Source organism: Pseudoliparis swirei, unplaced genomic scaffold (genome assembly GCF_029220125.1).
Source record: "Pseudoliparis swirei isolate HS2019 ecotype Mariana Trench unplaced genomic scaffold, NWPU_hadal_v1 hadal_25, whole genome shotgun sequence".
In the NCBI taxonomy this organism is placed as follows: domain Eukaryota; kingdom Metazoa; phylum Chordata; class Actinopteri; order Perciformes; family Liparidae; genus Pseudoliparis; species Pseudoliparis swirei.
The window spans coordinates 2,053,056-2,070,137 of NW_026613261.1; the positions used below are offsets into that span (position 1 = coordinate 2,053,056).

The window sequence follows — 17,082 nt, forward strand, 5'->3', positions numbered from 1 at the left end:
ACAGGCGGGTCAGCTCAGCGCCACAGAGGCAGGAAACAAGCAGAGAGCGCCTCCTCACCGGCTGCAGTGCCGGCAGCGCGCCTCCTCCCGGCTGCCGGCGGAGCGCTTCAGGGGGGTGGAGGCGAGGGCCGGGCCCGGGAGCGCCAGGTCCTCCACGCCACACAGGCTGAGGAGCTGAGCACAGGCATCACAGGGACAGCTCAGCAGCACAGACAGCGGCAGGGTCAGGGTCCTCACCTCAGACGGGGAGAAGCTCAGAGCCCCCGGGGCGCAGGAGGCTCCTCCCCCCTGCTCCTCCTGCTGCTCCTTCACTCCTGTGACCTAGGGAACACGGCGTCACTATGGAGACCGAGGGCTGGCGGGCCGTCTCAGGGCGTTGAGGTCTTCTTACATAACTCAGGTCCATGACTGACGGGGCCCCCTCTCTGAACAGGCAGGTGGAGGCTTGCTTGGGGCCACCGCTCCAGGGCCCCGGGTCCTGTGAGGGGTCACAGCACACGTCGCGGTTACCGCGGTTCACCACGGAAACATCTGAGACGGGCTAGACGAGGGGCGGAGCCTCAGCCGTGACCTACCAGCTCCATCAGCTCCGCAGAGGTCGTCAGCTCGCACATGCTCAGTGAGGAGGCGTAGCCGGAGGAAGAGGCGGGGCCGGAGGCGGAGCACAGGTGAGCGGTCTGATCGCTGGAGGAGCCGCTGGACTCGTCCTTCATCCTGGACAGATGGTCCCCCTGCTGGAGGAGAGCATCAACACGGGGTCTCATGGGGTCTCACAGGGTCTCACGGGGCCTCATGAGGTCTCATGGGGTCTCACAGGGTCTCATGGGGTCTCACAGGATCTCACGGGGTCTCACAGGGTCTCATGGGGTCTCATGTGGTCTCATGGGGTCTCACAGGGTTTCACGGGGTCTCATCAGGGTCTCATGTGGTCTCATGGGGCCTCATGTGGTCTCATGGGGCCTCATGGGGTCTCATGGGGCCTCATGTGGTCTCATGGAGTCTCATGTGGTCTCATGTTGCCTCATGGGGCCTCATGTGGCCTCATGTGGTCTCATATGGCCTCATGGAGACTCATGGGGTCTCATGGGGCCTCATGTGGTCTCATGGGGCCTCATGTGGTCTCATGTGGCCTCATGGGGTCTCATGTGGTCTCATGGGGCCTCATGTGGTCTCATGTGGTCTCATGGGGCCTCATGTGGTCTCATGGGGCCTCATGTGGTCTCATGGGGCCTCATGTGGTCTCATGGGGCCTCATGTGGTCTCATATGGCCTCATGGGGTCTAATGGGGCCTCATGTGGTCTCATATGGCCTCATGTGGTCTCATGGGGCCTCATGTGGTCTCATGGGGCCTCATGTGGTCTCATATGGCCTCATGGGGCCTCATGTGGTCTCATGGGGCCTCATGTGGTCTCATGGGGCCTCATGTGGCCTCATGGGGTCTCATGTGGTCTCATGGGGCCTCATGTGGTCTCATGGGGCCTCATGTGGTCTCATATGGTCTCATGGGGCCTCATGGGGTCTCATGGGGCCTCATGTGGTCTCATATGGCCTCATGGGGCCTCATGTGGTCTCATGGGGCCTCATGTGGTCTCATATGGCCTCATGGGGCCTCATGTGGTCTCATGGGGCCTCATGTGGTCTCATGGGGTCTCATGGGGCCTCATGTGGTCTCATATGGCCTCATGGGGCCTCATGTGGTCTCATGGGGCCTCATGTGGTCTCATGTGGTCTCATATGGCCTCATGGGGTCTCATGTGGTCTCATGTGGTCTCATGGGGCCTCATGTGGTCTCATGGGGCCTCATGTGGTCTCATATGGCCTCATGGGGTCTCATGGGGCCTCATGTGGTCTCATGGGGGCCTGGTGGCTGGACCTTGACCTTGGTGGGGCTGTTGGCCTGGCTCAGGGGGTCCAGGGTCCGTGAAGCTGGTCTCGGGGGGGAGGGCTGGTGGAGGACCTGGAGGTAGCCCTCCTTCTCCACCTTCCTCTTCAGGGTGGAGTTCCAGTGGTTCTTGATGGAGTTGTCTGTCCTGTTGGTTTGAGGAACAACGGTCATCAGCGGGGATGAGGATGAGGATGAAGATGCCAGCGCCGGTCCCCCACCGGCCGGGCAGCAGCTTGGAGATGTGGGCCCAGCGGTTCCCCAGCAGCAGGTGGGCCCGGCAGATGACCCGGTCCTCCTCCAGAACCCAGCCGCTCTTCTTCACCGCGGGGTTCAGGTGGTTGTGCCAGCGCTCGCGGCACTGCTTCCCATTCCGGCTCAGCAGCTGTTTGGCCACCAGCGACCAGCGCTTCACCCCGTACTGCTGCACCAGCTGGAGCACCTGGACAGGAAGTGACATCACGGGGAGTCCAAGTCACGCCCAACTAGTCAGAGTCAGGTCCAACTAGTCAGAGTCAGGTCCAACTAGTCAGAGTCACGCCCAACTAGTCAGAGTCAGGTCCAACTAGTCAGAGTCACGTCCAACTAGTCAGAGTCAGGTCCAACTAGTCAGAGTCAGGTACAACTAGTCAGAGTCATGTCCAACTAGTCAGAGTCAGGCCCAACTAGTCAGAGTCAGGCCCAACTAGTCAGGGTCATGTCCAACTAGTCAGAGTCAGGTCCAACAAGTCAGAGTCATGCCCAACTAGTCAGAGTCAGGTCCAACTAGTCAGTCATGTCCAACTAGTCAGAGTCAGGCCCAACTAGTCAGAGTCAGGCCCAACTAGTCAGAGTCAGGTCCAACTAGTCAGAGTCAGGCCCAATTAGTCAGAGTCAGGCGCAACTAGTCAGAGTCAGGCCCAACTAGTCAGAGTAATGTCCAACTAGTCAGAGTCACGTCCAACTTGTCAGAGTCACGCCCAACTAGTCAGAGTCATGTCCAACTAGTCAGAGTCACGCCCAACTAGTCAGTCAGGTCCAACTAGTCAGTCAGGTCCAACTAGTCAGAGTCAGGTCCAACTAGTCAGAGTCAGGTCCAACTAGTCAGAGTCACGCCCAACTAGTTAGTCACGTCCAACTAGTCAGAGTCACGTCCAACTAGTCAGAGTCAAGTCCAACTAGTCAGAGTCAGGTCCAACTAGTCAGTCATGCCCAACTAGTGAGAGTCACGTCCAACTAGTCAGAGTCACGCCCAACTAGTCAGAGTCAGTTCCAACTAGTCAGAGTCAGGCCCAACTAGTTAGTCAGGCCCAACTAGTCAGAGTCAGGCCCAACTAGTCAGGGTCATGTCCAACTAGTCAGAGTCAGGTCCATGAAGTCAGAGTCAGGCCCAACTAGTCAGAGTCACGCCCAACTAGTCAGTCAGGTCCAACTAGTCAGAGTCAGGTCCAACTCATCAGAGTCAGGTCCAACTAGTCAGAGTCAGGTCCAACTAGTCAGAGTCACGTCCAACTTGTCAGAGTCACGCCCAACTAGTCAGAGTCAGGTCCAACTAGTCAGAGTCATGTCCAACTAGTCAGTCAGGTCCAACTAGTCAGTCAGGTCCAACTAGTCAGAGTCATGCCCAATTAGTCAGAGCCATGTCCAACTAGTCAGTCAGGTCCAACTAGTCAGAGTCAGGTCCAACTAGTCAGTCATGTCCAACTAGTCAGAGTCAGGCCCAACTAGTCAGAGTCAGGTCCAACTAGTCAGAGTCAGGCCCAATTAGTCAGAGTCAGGCCCAACTAGTCAGAGTAATGTCCAACTAGTCAGACTCAGGTCCAACTAGTCAGAGTCAGGCCCAATTAGTCAGAGCCATGTCCAACTAGTCAGTCAGGTCCAACTAGTCAGAGTCAGGTCCAACTAGTCAGTCATGTCCAACTAGTCAGAGTCAGGCCCAACTAGTCAGAGTCAGGCCCAACTAGTCAGAGTCAGGTCCAACTAGTCAGAGTCAGGTCCAACTAGTCAGAGTCAGGCCCAACTAGTCAGAGTCAGGCCCAACTAGTCAGAGTAATGTCCAACTAGTCAGACTCAGGTCCAACTAGTCAGAGTCAGGCCCAATTAGTCAGAGTCATGTCCAACTAGTCAGTCAGGTCCGACTAGTCAGAGTCAGGCCCGACTAGTCAGAGTCAGGTCCGACTAGTCAGTCAGGTCCGACTAGTCAGAGTCATGTCCAACTAGTCAGAGTCATGTCCGACTAGTCAGAGTCAGGTACAACTAGTCAGAGTCAGGTCCAACTAGTCAGAGTCACGCCCAACTAGTTAGTCACGTCCAACTAGTCAGAGTCACATCCAACTAGTCAGAGTCAAGTCCAACTAGTCAGAGTCAGGTCCAACTAGTCAGTCACGCCCAACTAGTGAGAGTCACGTCCAACTAGTCAGTCACGCCCAACTAGTCAGAGTCAGGTCCAACTAGTCAGAGTCAGGCCCAACTAGTTAGTCAGGCCCAACTAGTCAGGGTCATGTCCAACTAGTCAGAGTCAGGCCCAACTAGTCAGGGTCATGTCCAACTAGTCAGAGTCAGGTCCATGAAGTCAGAGTCAGGCCCAACTAGTCAGAGTCACGCCCAACTAGTCAGAGTCAGGTCCAACTAGTCAGAGTCAGGTCCAACTCATCAGAGTCAGGTCCAACTAGTCAGAGTCAGGTCCAACTAGTCAGAGTCACGTCCAACTTGTCAGAGTCACGCCCAACTAGTCAGTCAGGTCCAACTAGTCAGAGTCAGGTCCAACTAGTCAGTCAGGTCCAACTAGTCAGTCAGGTCCAACTAGTCAGAGTCAGGCCCAACTAGTCAGAGTCAGGCCCAACTAGTCAGTCAGGTCCAACTAGTCAGAGGCAGGTCCAACTAGTCAGAGTCAGGCCCAACTAGTCAGAGTAATGTCCAACTAGTCAGACTCAGGTCCAACTAGTCAGAGTCAGGCCCAATTAGTCAGAGTCATGTCCAACTAGTCAGTCAGGTCCGACTACTCAGAGTCAGGCCCTACTAGTCTGTCAGGCCCAACTAGTCAGAGTCATGTCCGACTAGTCAGAGTCAGGTCCGACTAGTCAGAGCCACGTCCGACTAGTCAGTCAGGTCCAACTAGTCAGTTAGGCCCAACTAGTCAGTCATGCCCAACTAGTCAGAGCCATGTCCGACTAGTCAGTCAGGTCCAACTAGTCAGAGTTAGGCCCAACTAGTCAGTCATGCCCAACTAGTCAGAGTCATGCCCAACTAGTCAGAGCCACGTCCGACTAGTCAGTCAGGTCCGACTAGTCAGAGCCACGTCCGACTAGTCAGTCAGGTCCAACTAGTCAGAGTCATGCCCAACTAGTCAGTCATGCCCAACTAGTCAGAGTCATGTCCAACTAGTCAGAACCACGTCCAACTAGTCAGAGTCACGTCCAGTCAAGTAGTCCTACAGTCCAGTAGTCCTACAGTCCAGTAGTACTACAGTCCAGTAGTCCTACAGTCCAGTAGTCCTATAGTCCAGTAGTACTACAGTCCAGTAGTACTATAGTCCAGTAGTCCTACAGTCCAGTAGTCCTATAGTCCAGTAGTCCTATTGTCCAGTAGTCCTATAGTCCAGTAGTCCTACAGTCCAGTAGTCCTACAGTCCAGTAGTCCTACAGTCCAGTAGTACTATAGTCCAGTAGTCCTACAGTCCAGTAGTACTATAGTCCAGTAGTCCTATAGTCCAGTAGTCCTACAGTCCAGTAGTACTATAGTCCAGTAGTACTATAGTCCAGTAGTCCTACAGTCCAGTAGTACTACAGTCCAGTAGTACTACAGTCCAGTAGTCCTATAGTCCAGTAGTCCTATAGTCCAGGAGTCCTACAGTCCAGTAGTCCTATAGTCTAGTAGTCCTACAGTCCAGTAGTCCTATAGTCCAGTAGTACTACAGTCCAGTAGTCCTATAGTCTAGTAGTCCTACAGTCCAGTAGTCCTACAGTCCAGTAGTACTACAGTCCAGTAGTCCTACAGTCCAGTAGTCCTATAGTCCAGTAGTACTACAGTCCAGTAGTCCTATAGTCCAGTAGTCATACAGTCCAGTAGTACTACAGTCCAGTAGTCCTATAGTCCAGTAGTCCTACAGTCCAGTAGTACTATAGTCCAGTAGTCCTACAGTCCAGTAGTACTATAGTCCAGTAGTCCTACAGTCCAGTAGTCCTACAGTCCAGTAGTTCTACAGTCCAGTAGTACTACAGTCCAGTAGTCCTACAGTCCAGTAGTACTATAGTCCAGTAGTCCTATAGTCCAGTAGTCCTATAGTCCAGTAGTCCTACAGTCCAGTAGTCCTATAGTCCAGTAGTCCTATAGTCCAGTAGTCCTACAGTCCAGTAGTACTATAGTCCAGTAGTCCTACAGTCCAGTAGTCCTACAGTCCAGTAGTTCTACAGTCCAGTAGTCCTATAGTCCAGTAGTACTACAGTCCAGTAGTCCTATAGTCCAGTAGTCCTACAGTCCAGTAGTCCTATAGTCCAGTAGTACTATAGTCATATAGTCCAGTAGTCCTACAGTCCAGTAGTACTATAGTCCAGTAGTCCTATAGTCCAGTAGTCCTACAGTCCAGTAGTTCTACAGTCCAGTAGTCCTATAGTCCAGTAGTACTACAGTCCAGTAGTCCTATAGTCCAGTAGTCCTACAGTCCAGTAGTACTATAGTCCAGTAGTCCTACAGTCCAGTAGTACTACAGTCCAGTAGTCCTATAGTCCAGTAGTACTACAGTCCAGTAGTCATACAGTCCAGTAGTCCTACAGTCTAGTAGTCCTACAGTCCAGTAGTCCTACAGTCCAGTAGTACTATAGTCCAGTAGTCCTATAGTCCAGTAGTCATACAGTCCAGTAGTACTACAGTCCAGTAGTACTACAGTCCAGTAGTCCTACAGTCCAGTAGTCCTATAGTCCAGTAGTCCTACAGTCCAGTAGTCCAGTAGTCCTACAGTCCAGTAGTCCTACAGTCCAGTAGTACTATAGTCCAGTAGTCCTATAGTCCAGTAGTACTACAGTCCAGTAGTACTACAGTCCAGTAGTCCTACAGTCCAGTAGTCCTATAGTCCAGTAGTACTACAGTCCAGTAGTCCTATAGTCCAGTAGTCCTATAGTCCTACAGTCCAGTAGTACTATAGTCCAGTAGTCCTACAGTCCAGTAGTCCTATAGTCCAGTAGTACTACAGTCCAGTAGTACTATAGTCCAGTAGTACTATAGTCCTATAGTCCAGTAGTACTATAGTCCTATAGTCCAGTAGTCCAGTAGTACTATAGTCCAGTAGTACTACAGTCCAGTAGTACTATAGTCCAGTAGTCCTATAGTCCAGTAGTTCTATAGTCCAGTAGTACTATAGTCCAGTAGTACTATAGTCCAGTAGTACTATAGTCCAGTAGTCCTACAGTCCAGTAGTCCTATAGTCCAGTAGTACTATAGTCCAGTAGTCCAGTAGTCCTACAGTCCAGTAGTACTATAGTCCAGTAGTCCTATAGTCCAGTAGTCCTATAGTCCAGTAGTCCTACAGTCCAGTAGTACTATAGTCCAGTAGTACTATAGTCCAGTAGTCCTACAGTCCAGTAGTACTACAGTCCAGTAGTACTATAGTCCAGTAGTCCTAAGTAAGTAAGTAAGTAAGTAATTTATTTTCCATAAGTACATACATAACATGTACATACTGGCAGACATTAACAGAAAAAAAATGTACGAATGAAGGACCGTCCAAAGACCAAGGTCTGTAGGCTCCTCTGAGATGAGGAGTTGGACGGCCCCTCCCCTAACCCTTTCACCCCCCCCCCCCCCTCCCAACTACCACAGGCACACAGACAGTACACACACATATGGATGAAAACATAAAATGTCGTACAAGCAACAAAAAAACAAAAAAACCAGAACAGGAAAAAGAAAATGAAAAAGTCATAGTAAAAATAATAATAGAAGACAAATGTGAACTAATGATAACTTAGAAAAAATAATATCACGAACATCAAATTATGGATATACATTTTATTTTAAATATTTTTCCTCTATTGTACTGTGCCGCCAGGCTGTAAATCAATATTAAAAACTTTCAAAATGAAGTGAGATGGCGTTTAAGTCGAGAAGCAAATGCCTTGGTGGTGGATGCCGATTTGACCTCGTCCGGAATTTGTCTCCAGAGCTTTGGACCTCTACAGATGAAGCTTTTAAATACAATGTCGACTGTATGTTTATTTATATGAATGCCACCTCGCTGCCGCGTGTTGTGGTCGTAGACATTTGTGTTCCTAGTGAACATACGTAACAGATTGTGTGGCAGATTATTATTCATAAATCTGTACATAAAAATTCCTGTCTGACACAAATGTAGATCTGTAAATCTCAGAATGCCCAATCTCTTAAAAGCGGCTCAGTGTGTTCGTTGTTCTTCACGTTGCAGATGATCCGCACAGCCCTTTTTTGTAAAATCTCGATACATTTGACCTGAGTTTTAGCTATGATCCCCAGAGCATATTACAATACAAGTGGTGCGGATGGACAAGGCTGTCATACAACACACGCACATTTTCTGTTGAGTGTATGTTTTTGCGAGCGCAGGGCAAATGTGCTGCCAGATGCGCTTCCGACAACTGTCAATATGTTGATGCCAGCGCAGATTGTCGTCAATATAGACACCGAGGAACTTGGTGCACTGGACTTTTTCGACATTAGCCCCGTCAATCTCAAGCCTAAAATCTTGATCTAGGAGATTATTTGATTTATTTATTAGCATATAATTAGTTTTCTGTGCATTTAGAGATAACTTGTTCGCTTTGAACCAATCAGATACAATTTTTAGCTCTTCATTTGCAGTTTGATATAAGTTATCGTGGTCCTTCGATGAAATGTAGATAGTTGTGTCTTCAGCAAAGAGGATGCTTTTAACATGTTTTAAGACTTTTGGAAGGTCATTTATGTACAATATAAATAGCAGGGGTCCCAATACAGAACCCTGTGGTACTCCACAAGTTATATCATATGATTTTGATTTGAACCCCTTGTATTTCACATATTGTTTTCGACCACGAAGATAACTTTTAAACCACTCGAGTGCCGTACCTCTAACACCATAATGGCTCAGTTTATTTAAAAGTATTGAGTGATCGATTGTGTCAAATGCTTTAGAAAGGTCTAGGAATAATGCCAGAGTGTTCTCTCCGTGTTCAAGTGCAGTGTAGGTGTCAAACAGAAACTCAGTGACCGCGTTCTCAGTCGAGTGCTTTGGTCGAAAGCCGTATTGGCTGACGTATAGCAAGTTATGCTTTGCAACAAAGCTGGACAGTCGTTTATGAACGACCTTTTCCAAAATTTTGGAAAAGCTTGGCAACAGAGATATTGGACGATAGTTAGTAAAGTAAAGCTTTTCTTTGGCTTTGTAAATGGGGATCACTTCAGCGATCTTCATATCATCAGGAAAAACTCCCTCCGATAATGATTTGTTTACAAGATGTGATAATGGAGTGGCCAACGATTGACCAAGTTGTTTGACTAGATTCATGCTGATACCGTCGTGACCGGCGCTTTTCTTTGGCTTAAAGCTGTTTATTATTTTAGAAATTTCATCCGGGTTGACAGGATTAAGAAACATCGATTGAATTGTGGATGATTGACCAAGATACTCAGCAAACGAGTGATCAGAACATCCAATTTGGTCTGCATATTTCACACCTATGGTAGCGAAATATTCACAGAACCCATCTAGAACCTACAGTCCAGTAGTCCTACAGTCCAGTAGTCCTATAGTCCAGTAGTCCTACAGTCCAGTAGTCCTATAGTCCAGTAGTCCTACAGTCCAGTAGTCCTATAGTCCAGTAGTCCTACAGTCCAGTAGTCCTATAGTCCAGTAGTCCTACAGTCCAGTAGTCCTATAGTCCAGTAGTCCTACAGTCCAGTAGTACTATAGTCCAGTAGTCCTACAGTCCAGTAGTCCTACAGTCCAGTAGTACTATAGTCCAGTAGTCCTACAGTCCAGTAGTCCTATAGTCCAGTAGTCCTACAGTAGTCCTACAGTCCAGTAGTCCTGGAGGAGGAGGAAGCGCTGTGCCAACGGCTGCTTGTTTCAGTAGTGGCGTTTTGCTTTTACCTTATTGTCTTTTTTTTGGACTTTTCCTCTCTTTCTTTCTTTTCTTTCACGTTTGTCTTAGTTACGGTCGGACACTGGACCATAACTACTTTTTTCGATAATTCTACTGTGGCTTTTGTTCACTTTGTCGTGAGTATCGGTGAGCCGCAGCATAACAATGACTGGGACCGTCGTCTACTCGCTCAGCTGATCGCGCTGTGCAGGCCGAAGCTTCTGCCTGGAGACAGACCTGTGATCCCGCTGGAGCTACGGAGAAGGGCTCGCGGCTGCAGATCTGGCGTCAAGCGGAGGGCTAAAACGGAGATACAAACCCTGCCGTCGATCATAACGGGAACGTGAGGTCTTTGGCGAATAAGACGGATGAGCTCGCTGCGCTGGTAATGACCGAGAGGGTCTTCCGTGAGAGCAGTCTTGTGTTTCACTGAGGCATTGGCTACACGCGATTCATCTGGATCACCGCGCGTCTTGCCCGGCTTCAGGACTGTCTGGGACGACCTTACACAGAGCGGTAAGAAGAGGCGGGATCGCTGTTTATGTGAATGAATGGTGGTCCATCCGGACCATGTGTGCGTGAAGGAGCGCTTCTGTAGAACATTGAACTGTTGGCCGTGGGGATGCGCCCGTACTATTTGCCGAGAGAGTTCACGTCCGCCATTTTGGTTGTCGTACGTGCCGCCATCAGCTGACGCTGAGGAAGCTGTGGACACCATCCACTCCACTGTGTCTGCTCTGCTGAATCATCAGCCTGGAGCATTCATGGCTATCACTGGTGACTTTAACCACACCACACTGGATAAAGCTCTGCCAACCTTCCATCAATACATAGACTGCCCAACAAGGAACAATAAAACTCTGGACTTGCTGTATGCTAATACTAAGGACGATACAGCGCCACTGCCCTTCCCCTCGGCAGGTCTGATCATGACCTGGTCCGCTGACACCCAGGTATGTTCCTCTGGTGAAGAGGCTGCGGTGACCACCAGGACTGTGAGGAGGTGGTCTCTGGAGGCTAACGACGCTCTACAGGACTGCTTGAGTCAACGGACTGGGATGTGCTGTGTGGACCGCACGGGAGGACATCAACAGTATGACCGACTGCATCACGGAATACATCAAGTTCTGTGAACACACCACCATCCCATCACGGACTGTGCGCTGCTTCCCCAACAACAAGCCCTGGATCACCAGGGACCTGAAGGCGCTTCTTAACATGAAGAAAGCTGCTTTCAGGTCTGGAGACAGGGATGAGCTGAGGAAAGCCCAGCGCAACCTAAAGGTGAAGCTCAGGGAGGACAAGGACTCCTACAGGAGGAAGCTGGAGGCCAAACTCCAGCTGAACAACACAAGGGAGGTGTGGTCTGGCATGAAGCAGATAACTGGCTTCAAGGTGGGAGGAGACAGCCAGGGGCTCCTGGAGAGGGCCAACGAGCTGACCTGTTGTTTCACTAGGTCCAGGTCACAGCACTCCCCAGTCTCCTCCACACATCACACCTCCCAAACACCTCCTCCCCTCTGTCCCCCTGCTGAGCTGCACATCCACCGAGCCCTCAATAACAATGGGCTCTCTACCCTCCCCTCTCCCTCTCTGTGACGACTGACCAGGTGAGAAGACAGCTGGAGAAACTACACCAGCGCAGAGCTGAAGGTCCTGATGGCATCAGCCCCAGGGTCCTAAAGACCTCGCCACCCAGCTGTCTGGTGTCCTGCAGCGCCTCTTCAACCTCAGCCTGAGGCTGGGGAAGTCCCGTGCTGTGGAAGACGCCGTGCCTGGTCCCTGTCCCAAAGAAGTCAGCACCATCTGGCCTCAACGACTACCGACCGTCGCCTCACCTCCCATGTGATGAAGGTGCTGGAGAGGCTGGTCTTGGCCCACCTCCGCCGCAGGTGAAATCATCGTTGGACCCTCTGCAATTTGCTTACCAGCCTCATGTGGGAGTGGACGACGCCATCATCTACCTGCTGCAACGAGCTCAGTCGCACCTGGATGGAACCGATGTCTCTGTGAGAGTCACTTTCTTTGACTTCTCCAGTGCATTTAACACCATCCAGCCGCTGCTGCTGAGTGAGAAGCTGAGTGGCAGTGTGGGCGCGTCCACCATCTCCTGGATCACTGACTACCTCACAGGCAGACCACAGTTTGTCAGAATGGGCCGTGTGCTGTCTGGAACGGTGGTCAGTGATGTTGAGCCCCACAGGAACTGTTCTGTCTCCTTCCTCTTCACCCTGTACACCAGTGACTTCCAGTACAACACGGAGTCATGCCATCTGCAGAAGTACTCTGATGATTCTGCAGTGGTCGGGTGTATTAGGATGGACGGGAGGAGGAGTACAGGGCAGTGGTGAGTGACTTTGTAAAGTGGGCCGATGAGAACCACCTGCGGCTGAACGTGGCCAAGACCAGAGAGATGGTGGTGGACTTCAGGAGGAAGGCGACAGCTCCTACACCTCTGAGTGTCCTGGGAGTGGACGTGGACATGGTGGAGGAGTACAAGTACCTGGGCGTCTCCATCGACAGCCGACTGAACTGGAAGGCCAACATCAACGCTGTGTACAAGAAGGGATGAGTCGACTCTTTTCCTGAGAAAGCTTGATCCTTCAACGTGTGCAGCAAGATGTTGGAGTTGTTCTACCAGTCGGTTGTGGCCAGTGTGCTGCACTTTGCCATTGTCTGCTGGGGAGCAGCATCGAGCCGGTGACACCAGCCGTCTTAACAAACTGGTTAGGAAGGCTGGCTCCATCATCGGCTGCCAGCTGGAGCACCTGGAACAGGTGGTGGAGAGGAGGACGTTGAAGAAACTGGTGTCCATATTGGACAACCCGGACCACTCTCCACCACCTCCTACAGGGACAGAGGAGTACTTTCTCCAGACGTCTCCTCACGCTCCGCTGCCACAAGGAGAGATACAGGAGAACATTCCTGCCGACGGCTATGAGGCTCTACAACAGTTCACCTCTTGCCAGATCACCCTAACCCTTCTTATATTTTGTGTTTTGGTTTTTTATTCTTGTGTGTTGCTGCTACTGACTCGACAAATTTCCCCTTGGGGATTAATAAAGTATATATCTATCTATCTATCTATCTATAGTCCAGTAGTCCTACAGTCCAGTAGTCCTACAGTCCAGTAGTCCTATAGTCCAGTAGTCCTACAGTCCAGTAGTACTATAGTCCAGTAGTCCTACAGTCCAGTAGTCCTATAGTCCAGTAGTCCTACAGTCCAGTAGTCCTACAGTCCAGTAGTCCTATAGTCCAGTAGTCCTACAGTCCAGTAGTCCTATAGTCCAGTAGTACTACAGTCCAGTAGTCCTATAGTCCAGTAGTCCTATAGTCCAGTAGTCCTACAGTCCAGTAGTACTATAGTCCAGTAGTCCTACAGTCCAGTAGTCCTATAGTCCAGTAGTCCTACAGTCCAGTAGTCCTACAGTCCAGTACTCACCCTCTCATCCTCCTCATGGGTCCAGGGCCCTTTGACCAGCTCTGGGTTTTTGATGTGCTGCCACCTCTGCTGACACTCCACCTCTGACCTCTGAGCCTGGGAGACCAGAGACCGTTAGGACGCCTTCTCACCGCGAGCATCACCTGGCCAGCAGGTAGCCCTCAGGTCTGAGGAGAGGTCACCGATAGCAATAAGGATGTTTCTTCGCTTCCTGGCAGCTCGTTGGGTAGAACTAGAGGAGCTGTGGAGTCCAGTGAACCGAATGCATTATTACCTTCGCATTGAAAATGCCGGAAGCTTATGTTTTGATCGCCGTGTATTTATTTATTTATTTATTTATTTGTATGCGTGTTATTCGCAAAACTCAAAAAGTATTGAACCGAATCGCATGAAATTTGGTGGGATGATTGTTTATTATCCGGGGACCAGTTGATTAGATTTTGGGATTGATCGGGTCAAAGGTCATGAACAGGTCAAAATCTTTCGCAGAACTCAAAAAGTATTGAACCGAATCGCATGAAATTTGGTGGGATGATTGTTTATTATCCGGGGACCAGTTGACTAGATTTTGGGATCGATTGGGTCAAAGGTCAAGGTCATGGAAAGGTCAAAATGTTCTTGAATCGCATGAAATTTGGTGGGATGATTGGTTATTATCCGGGGACCATTTGATTAGATTTTGGGATCAATCGGGTCAAAGGTCAAGGTCATGGAAAGGTCAAACTCTTTTTTTACCATAGCACGATACATTTTTGTCCAATTGGCATGCAACTAATGCCAAAATGTTCATAATTCAATGCCCGATCTTGTGATATGCGAAGGTATGCGCTCTACCGAGTGCCCATTCTAGTTCTACCTGCATCTCTCTCTGACAACACTCATTCCTACGGAGCAGCGCTTGAACTCATCGTCATGTGACTCAATGCAGCCTCCGGGATTGGTCCAGAAGGAGGGCGGCGCTAGCAGCTAGCGTGACCTTGAGCCAGACCAAAGCCACTGTGTGTGAAGAGATGAGTCGGCTGAATGACACAGCTCACCATGAAATGCAGAGACACGGAGGACCAGCTGCTGGCGCCCAGCGCCTTCACCTGTCGGTGCAGCGTCTCATCCTGAGGAGAGCACAACCATCACCTCAAGCCCACAGGACCCCCACAGGACCCCCACATGAACCCCCACATGACCCCCACAGGACCCCCACATGACCCCCCACAGGACCCCCACATGACCCCCACATGAACCCCCACAGGACCCCCACAGGAACCCCACATGGACCCCCACATGAACCCCCACAGGACCCCCCACATGACCCCCACATGAACCCCATAGGACCCCACATGAACCCCACAGGACCCCCACAGGACCCCACATGAACCCCACAGGACCTCACATGAACCCCACATGACCCCACATGACCCCACAGGAACCCCACATGGACCCCACATGAACCCCCACAGGACCCCCCACAGGACCCCCACATGAACCCCATAGGACCCCACATGACCCCCACAGGACATCCCACAGGACCCCCACATGAACCCCCACATGACCCCCACAGGAACCCCACATGAACCCCCACATGAACCCCCACAGGACCCCCACATGAACCCCACAGGACCCCCACATGAACCCCCACAGGACCCCCACATGAACCCCACAGGACCCCCACAGGACCCCCACATGACCCCCACATGACCCCCCACAGGAACACAACAGGACCCCCACAGGAACCCAACAGGACTAGAGATGCACCGATCAGGTTTTTGGTGCCGATCACCGATCACTGAAATCAGTATCTGCCGATCCGATAATACCGATCACCGATCACGGTGTCGATTGAAGCATTCTATTCATTGTGTAGCATTATTGCTATGAGGACTATGAGGAAATACATATATAAAGCACCTCAAACATTAAAGAAATTACAGATTTCTTTAACCATTTAGGACTTTTACTTTGAAAAATGTCCTAATTGATACATTAAAATTGTTTGATTGCTATTGTAGGGGATTTCAGATATGTATGGAACACATCTGCATCATTCATTTCCTGGAACTCTTGGGAAATCTATTTACAGGACTTTTTAACATACAAAAGTCTGACTTATTTTTATAAACTCTTCCTTGGTCCAGTAAAAATGTTTTAATGTTAGCATAATTTAAGCTAAATCTCAGAAACGATCTATAAAGATACAAAATCAGTTAATTGTTTACCTTTATATGCTAGTGTATGATTTATCGACATCTTATTTTGAAAAGCGGATGTTGTTTCACGTGGTTCTTTCCGCTAACTTGATCAACCCCTCTTTGCTCCCGATGGAATGTGTTTAGCGTGAGCATCTCTAGGGGCAGACATGTGAGAGTCGGCTGAGTCGACCCAGAGATTCAACTCGGGGGACGAGGACGCCGCTCGGTGCTGAGGATCCCCTCTGACCTCTGACCTCTGCGGCCCTCGCCGGGCGCATTGTCTCCGTTGCGATTGAAACGTCTGATAGTTCTCTCAGATGTTACGTCATCACATGAACCCCACAGGACCCCCACATGAAGCCCACAGGAACCCAACAGGACCCCCACATGAACCCCCACAGGACCCCCACATGAATCCCCACATGAACCCCCACAGGAACCCCCACAGGACCCCCACATGAATCCCCACATGAACCCCCACAGGAACCCCCACAGGACCCCCACATGAATCCCCACATGAACCCCCACAGGACCCCCACAGGAACCCCACATGAATCCCCACAGGAACCCCCACAGGAACCCCCACAGGACCCCCACAGGACCCCCACAGGAACCCCCACATGAATCCCCACATGAACCCCCACAGGACCCCACATGAACCCACAGGACCCACAGGAACCCCCATGAACCCCCACAGGACCCCACAGGACCCCATGAATCCCCACATGAACCCCCACAGGACCCCCACATGAATCCCCACAGGACCCCCACAGGAACCCCACATGAATCCCACAGGAACCCCCACAGGACCCCACATGAACCCCACATGAACCCCCACAGGAACCCCACATGAATCCCCATGAACCCCACAGGAACCCCCACAGGACCCCCACATGGACCCCATGAACCCCCACAGGACCCCACAGGACCCCCACATGAAGCCCACAGGAACCCCACATGACCCCCACATGAACCCCCACAGGACCCCCACATGAAGCCCACAGGAACCCAACAGGACCCCCACAGGACCCCACATGAATCCCACATGAACCCCCACAGGACCCCCACAGGACCCCCACAGGAACCCCACACGAACCCCACAGGAACCCCCACAGGACCCCCACATGAACCCCCACAGGACCCCCACATGAATCCCCACATGAACCCCCACAGGACCCCCACATGAATCCCCACATGAACCCCCACAGGAACCCCCACAGGACCCCCACATGAACCCCCACATGAACCCCACAGGAACCCCCAGACCCCCACAGGACCCCATGAATCCCACATGAACCCCCACAGGAACCCCACAGGACCCCACATGAACCCCCATGAACCCCCCACAGGACCCCACATGAACCCACATGAACCCCCACATGAACCCCCACAGGACCCCACATGAATCCACATGAACCCCACATGAACCCCCACAGGACCCCCACATGAACCCCATGAACCCAGGAACCCCACAGGAACCCCAGGTTTGGTCCATCCAGGCTTCC

The 17,082-nt window shown here is 51.1% G+C and overlaps 1 protein-coding gene across 1 annotated transcript in view; it reads right to left on the reverse strand.

Annotated features, from left to right (window-relative positions):
• Positions 1–17,082, reverse strand: part of LOC130190889 (myb protein-like) — a 24,612-nt gene that overhangs the window by 2,584 nt on the left and 4,946 nt on the right. Inside the window, exons 3-9 of the mRNA XM_056410476.1 lie at positions 14,432–14,503; positions 13,395–13,490; positions 2,105–2,325; positions 1,881–2,031; positions 576–734; positions 392–478; positions 59–321 (exon numbers count right to left, since the gene is read on the reverse strand). Coding sequence (XP_056266451.1) covers positions 59–321; positions 392–478; positions 576–734; positions 1,881–2,031; positions 2,105–2,325; positions 13,395–13,490; positions 14,432–14,503 — 1,049 coding nt within the window. The remainder of the gene's footprint in view (positions 1–58; positions 322–391; positions 479–575; positions 735–1,880; positions 2,032–2,104; positions 2,326–13,394; positions 13,491–14,431; positions 14,504–17,082) is intronic.